We start from the raw sequence: 6,795 nt of genomic DNA on the forward strand, positions 1-6,795 counted from the left end.
TATTTCCCTTATTCATTGGTTTTCTCATTCAATGAGGTTTTCAATCAAAATCAAGGTCGAATAAATAAACACAAAAGTAATAAAAATATAAAAAAGGAAATCGTTAGTTTTCACTGAGAATTCTCATGGAATGTTGATTTAGAAATATCTATTCAAGATTCTTTTTGTTGTTCATCAGTTTTCTCTCATCCCATAGAGTTTTTTAGGGAAAAAGAATGATGTCGACCGAAATAATAAAGATAATAATAAAAATAACAATGAATTAAAAAAAACTCACTTTTATTGCTCTTGCTCTTCGAACTACAATGGATGATTCTTTCATCTCTTTTCTCTCTCTCTCTTTCTCTATCCAATTACAAAATGAGAGAGCGTATTTATAGACTCGAAAAAACCCTGAAAACAAAAAACCAAACATCTTTTCATTAATGGTAGATGTACTAAGTAAAAGAAAGTAATTCTAAAATATTAAAAAGATCTTAAATCACCCTAAATAAACTATGGAAAGTATAAAACTGAATTTGATTACAAATATTCAATGAAATAATTGAAAATTCGTAATAAATTAAAGTCCTTGTATTGGGCCTATATCAAGTTTTCTTCACACACTTTCTTCACTAAAAAAGCATATCTTGTGTTCCCGATGTCCGATTGAATATGAATGTCTTGAATATGAATGTCTTGTGTTATTGGATGTCCCCTTGCTTGAATATGAATGGCCTTCAATGGGTGATAACGTCAACCTTGAATGCCTTGAATTGGTGAATTAAGATGACCTTAAATGGCTTGTCTCTTGGTAGAAGATGAAAGGAATCTTCCTTGGCTCAAACTCATCCAAATCATCCTTGTATAAAATTCCCGTATTGAAAATTCCAGCCTGCACTGTCTTCAGTAAATCTATCGTATCTCAAGCTCCCGATATCGGATTGAGGTGATTCAAAAGGTGTTTGAAAGATAAGAGATAGAGGAATAATTAAGAGTTAATTTAATAAATTAACTAGTATGATGAATGAACCAATTTAATTAATGAACTAACTTTCTTTGATGAACTAAATGCATGAATGAAGTAGTTTATTAAATAACTCGATTCATAAATGAACTACTTCCCTAAATGAAATACATTCATAAATGCAATGCATGCTTTAATGAACAACATACTTATTAAATGCAATGAATGTCATGCAACTAATAAAATTCATATAAATTCATGCAATGAATGATATCATATGATAAGCATATCCTAAGAGGTAAATACAAACATATGATAAAATATGGTGCATAAATGACCAGGTATAGGATGAAGTAAGGTAGAACTCCCTATGAATCAGCCTTGGTGAACTTCAATGATTTATTCAGATCAAGAAAAAAGTTAGGGCTGATTGGGATCACATCATTCCCTCTCTCTTTAATGTGATTTGTCCCCAAATCAACATTTTCTACAAAAAAAAAAAAACAATCTCAACTTCTTTTTAGCTGGGAACTTCTTCATTCTTGTTTTGCAGAAACACCATTCTTTGGAATTAAGTTTTTCTTGCTTGTGCACTTCATTACCACGTTGTTCATCCGAATAGGTATATGTTCTTTGCACTCCTTCTCTGTGTTCCTTTGAATCATCATGAGAGTGATTGGAGAGTCTTGACCTTTGAACTCCTTCAAGTAGGTAGGTTACACCATCTTTAATCTTTGTGCCCTTCCATATGATGACTCTTGAGTAGGTGGATAGCCTTTGCTTCAAACCATCTGTTTGCAAAATAGAAAGTGGCAATTTCATCTCAAGATTGGAAAGAAACTTATCCTCGCAACTCAATACATCAATTCCTTGTTTTTGAATCATCCATCTGAAAAACAAATCAAAGTTAGAAGTAAATAATTCAATAACAAAAGAAATGGAAAAATCTAAACCATGGAGGATGCTTGATGATCTTATTGGGTACCGATTCCTTGGTGATAGAAAACTTCATTGGATCCTCCTTTGAAACATGATTAAAGCATGGATGATGTTCAATCATCTTTAGGGTTGGAAAAATAATATGTGAAACAATTTTCTTAATGATAAGTTAAACAAAATTTAAGTACAGGACTGTTACAAATTATTATTACTTTTTTTCTCGACAATCTTTATATTAAGATTGAAAATGGATTATAAAGTCAAAACTGATAAAAAACATGCTTAAAATCAGGACACGCCATAGAAGCGAACCTAATTTAGGGTTGTTAAAACCTCTTCGGTGTATGAAAACTCATTGACATTGTCACCCACATAGTATTAATCTAAACATACCTTATCAAATAATAAACACCATGCTCACACCAAACTATCATAGATCAATTTGAAACAAATCTTCAATACGTTAAAATAATCAAGTAATCAACACCATGAGAGATCAACATCTTCTATATTCGACCATCAAGAAACTCCAAAACAAATATAATCTCTCTTTCAAAAATAAAGCCAAAACATATACTAAACCACATTTATGATCAAAGCGACCAAAAAATATGAACTTCACGGACAAACATGAAGCTAATGAAACAGGAGCAAAAAGCACACATACCTTAATCAAAATCATCGTTTTGACTAAATTTTTTTTCTTTTTAAATTTAAAAAATATATATTGTGGAGTCGCCGTCAATCTTTTTTAAGGTGTGATTGAATCACCCAAAAATATTTTGCTATTTTAATAATATATCATTTTAAAATTATTAGAATAACTTATGTGTCTGCGCACCAAAACAATGAGTTCAAAAGTCAATTTCGTGAGTGGAAGGGTTAACACCCCCATGATAGGGATGGCAAAAAAACCCGAACCCGACGGGGAAAACCGAAAATCGAATTAAACGGGTCGGGTTCGGGGATGATAAACGGGGACGGGGACGGGAAAAACCCATTTATTTTAAACGGGGACGGGGACGGGGACGGGTTTGGTAATCCCCGCCCCGATTACCCGATTACCCGCCCCGATACCCGACCCGATAAATATTAAAAAAATTATTTATATATATATATATATAATATTAATAAATTTAATTTAAATAAAAAATATATATTTAATTTAAATATATATATACCCGGCCCGATTCCCGGCCCAATACCGACCCAATACCCGACCCAATACCCGGCCCAATACCCGTTTAAATAACCGTTTATGCTAAACGGGGATACCCGTTTCCCCGCGGTTTTCCCCGATTACCCGACGGGGATCCCCGTTTAAATCCCCGCGGTTTTTTAAACGGGGACGGGTACCGGTTTTTTAAACGGGGACGGGGACGGGGGACCAATACCCGGCCCGAACCCGGCCCGTTGCCATCCCTACCCCATGATGCCTTAAAATTAATACCTAATCAATTAATTATTATCTTTGCAATGGATAAATGAAGATATAAATTTTAATTTAATTAATGATCCACTTTTTAAATCGAACAAGTACTATGTCATTTAACCATCTAAAAGTTTAGGGAGGAAATGTGAACATTATTTTCAACTGAATAGAGGTAACAACTTAATATGAAGTATGATGACGTTCTCTCTTTCATATCATAGTGGGGATAATCAATATTCCTCTCTAAGAATTAAGGTTTCAAAGGTTGAAAAAGTGACATTTCATTACTTCCGACTGAAGAGGAAAAAAAACAACCTAATATGAAGTAGGACAATGTTTCCTCATTAAAATTGAAGTAGAGAAATGTCGGTTTTTCCTCTAAAAATTAAGCATTTATCTTTGTTTAAATTGAAATAAAACACCATTAATTAAAAAATTACTAATCCAATTTAAGAAGGATAAATAATATTCAATTATTTTCCAGTTATGAGATCAAACCTTTAAATATATTCAAACAACTTTTTCTTGATAAATTTAAATAAAATATATTCCACTTTCCATCATCTTTATTAATTTTAAGTGTAATAATTTTCATTTAGCATCATTGGATAATTATTTTATTTTAAATTATCAAAATATGACAACAATTTGTGTTAGGAATTAATAGTATATATTTGCTCACCTCAAAATTATTTATGAATTCACCACTTCTTTCCGTTCTCTCTTCTCATGCATTGTACCCTTAATAGTTAATTAATGTTTTTTCTTCAATTACTGGTTTACAAAATTACATGTATATTTTCATTTGAGGTATGGTGATGATGCATTTGTAGAATAAATTGATAGAATTCTTATATATGGTGGATTAAGATTTGAGAGAGATTATTAGAAGAAAGGAGTAATAAATTGATTGAATGTATAAAAATGGAGGGTTAAATTTAATTAATTATTTTGAACAAAAACCAATATGATAGAATATATAAGTTTTGGTGGACTGAACGATATCTTACCAGGCCACATCACAATCTTCATTTGGTTGTGAATGATTAAAGGCTTGTTTGACACCAAAAATGAAAGTTTAGTGACCTAACTAATAAATATTTTTGGTCAGTGATTAGAATAAAATCGACTCTAGTTATTCAACAAAATAGAAATAATGCCAAATTTGATTGATGAAAAGCGTAATGTACCAAATTTAATAATTGAATGAAAAAAATATTATATAATGTGATAAAGTAGAAATTGACATTTATGTAGAATAATAATGAATGGGAAGGTTAAAAAGCCTTCTGAATCAGTGAGCAACGGTACAAAGACCTAGTGGAGAAGGAATTATAAAATACAACAAATAAACAATTGCAAGCTCAACACACAATAAAATGAAACATTGTAAAATAGCACTATTGAAGGCTGCAAATGTACTGAAAACAAGGCTCAATGATATAGGAAGGTTGATGTTAATGCCTAAGACTCTTGCTTTGACCGTAGTGCAAAGGCAAACTGCAGCTTCAAGATCAGCCAAACCTTGTATTAGGCTACAACATGGTTTTATAGGCACATCACCAAGCTCAACATTCACCAAACCCAATACAACAAGATACACACCGAGATTCAGCGGATTGCATGTACCAGATTGACCAAGACCATTAGGGACAACATCTCCGGGACGAATAACAACATGGTTTTTGGAATTTGTTGCACAATAACCTTTTAAATTATTGACAACATTTTGAGAGTTTACCAAAGCAAAGAAAAGAAGGTTGATGGAAAGAATTAGAGCAGTTGGCACGATGACACTTGAAGCAATTTCCGAAATCAAAAAGATTATATGTAAGAAATCTGAAACTGCTTATTACAAGATGACTGAAGATACTAATTTTTTTTTTAACCATTTTTATTATTATTACTATAATTATTATTTATAATTATTATTATTATATTATATATATATTATTATTAAAAAATAATAATTACAAATAATATTATAGGCCCAACAGACTGGCCCAAACAAAAAAAAAAACCCCAAAACCCATTTAGGGTTTAATCTCAGCCAGCCATCGCCTTGCTTCTCAGCCGTTGGATCTAACTTAGATCCAACGGTCCAGATGGTTCCAGCAGGAAACCCTAGGGTGATGATACCCTAGGGACACGTCCCAGCCGCCGCCATAGCTTCTAGAAGACCACGCGGCGCCTCTTCTGCTGCCAACACCATTGCCGACGCTCCACCAGTGCCACGCCTCCGATGAAGACTCCAGAAGACTTAGAGCAGCCACACACGTTGCAAGCTCTAGGGGTGAGTCACCACATAGCTCGGTGACTCACCGAACTCCACCCTTCGGACCGGTCCGAGACAAGCGCCGGTGATGGGTATAAAGCCATCACCCAACCTGCAAAGAAGACGGAGGCAACCAACAGAGCAAAGAAAAAAAAAACAAGAAAAAAGCAGGACAACCAGCAACAACACAACAAATAAAAAAAAAGGAGAGAAGCTTACCGAGGAAGCCACGACCACCGGATCTCACCAAAACCTTCGAAAATCGAAGGTACTTTCTTAGATTTGCTCCAATCGGGAGCTATTTAGAAGAAAATATCACCGGAACCGTCATTAGGACGGTCCGATCTACATTGTGGTGTAAAAATAGATTTTTCCGGCCACCGGATGCGGTGGCCAGCGGTGAGAACTACGGCGGGTGACGGCTGCCGCCCAGTGAGCGGCTTCCCTCAGGTGAGGGAAGTTAGAGAGAAGGGAGAGCATTTTCATTCTCTCTCAGTTAGAGAGAGAATGATAAAGAGAGAATGAGAGAGCTGGCCCGAAGGGCCAGCCGGTTTCGGGCTTAAATAGCCCTTCCCGAACGACGTCGTTTCAGGGAGGGCTATTTGTGTAATTTTTAAAGGTTAAATCCCGTCCGCAGTTATCCTAATTTGTAAACTTTACATTTTAGTCACTAAATCAATTTATAATCCTTTTAATTCGGTTCTTTAATTTTAGTTTTATTTATTTTAGTCCTTTATATTAAAATAATATATTAAGGATAAATATCATATTTAGTCCTTTAATTTTAATAATTACTATTTTAATCCTGAGTTTATATTTTTAATTTATTTTAATCTGATATTCGAATTTTATAATTTAGTTTAGTCACTAAATTAATAGCATGTTTAATCCATGAAATTTTAAATAATTAATTATGAATTATGTATTTAATTTTAATTTTATTATAATTTAGTCACTAATTTTAAATATTTTCATTTATTTTATTGCTTTTAAATATATAATTGTATTTTTATTGTTTTAATTTTATTTATTAATATATTTCAATATTTTTTATTATATAGTCATATAAATATATATATAATAAATAATATTTTATATATTTTTTTATATATAAGTTATTGTAATATTTATTTATTTATTTTAAAGAAAAGGGCAGTCTTAATACAACTGGATGTCCTATTCTGGTATTTTAAAATTAAATAT

General features: G+C 32.6%; 1 protein-coding gene across 1 annotated transcript; it reads right to left on the reverse strand.

Moving 5' to 3' along the window:
• Positions 1-4,611: 4,611 nt before the first annotated feature.
• Positions 4,612-5,529, reverse strand: LOC120158979 (putative lipid-binding protein AIR1). The gene is made up of 2 exons (XM_039169690.1): positions 5,468-5,529; positions 4,612-5,113 (listed from the first exon to the last, which is right to left on the reverse strand). Exons 1-2 carry the CDS (start codon positions 5,527-5,529, stop codon positions 4,612-4,614), a joined length of 564 nt encoding a protein of 187 aa, XP_039025621.1.
• Positions 5,530-6,795: the final 1,266 nt, after the last annotated feature.

The sequence above is a fragment of the Hibiscus syriacus genome, unplaced genomic scaffold, assembly GCF_006381635.1.
Source record: "Hibiscus syriacus cultivar Baekdansim isolate YM2019G1 unplaced genomic scaffold, ASM638163v2 tig00111338_pilon, whole genome shotgun sequence".
NCBI lineage: Eukaryota > Viridiplantae > Streptophyta > Magnoliopsida > Malvales > Malvaceae > Hibiscus > Hibiscus syriacus.

Coding starts and splice junctions, on each gene's coding strand:
- LOC120158979 (XM_039169690.1), bottom strand. CDS start 5,529: ATGGTGTTGGCAGCAGAAGAGGCGCCGCGTGGTCTTCTAGAAGCTATG. Junction 5,114..5,467: donor GCTATGGCGGCGGCTGGGAC/GTGTCCCTAGGG, acceptor AATTGCTTCAAG/TGTCATCGTGCCAACTGCTC.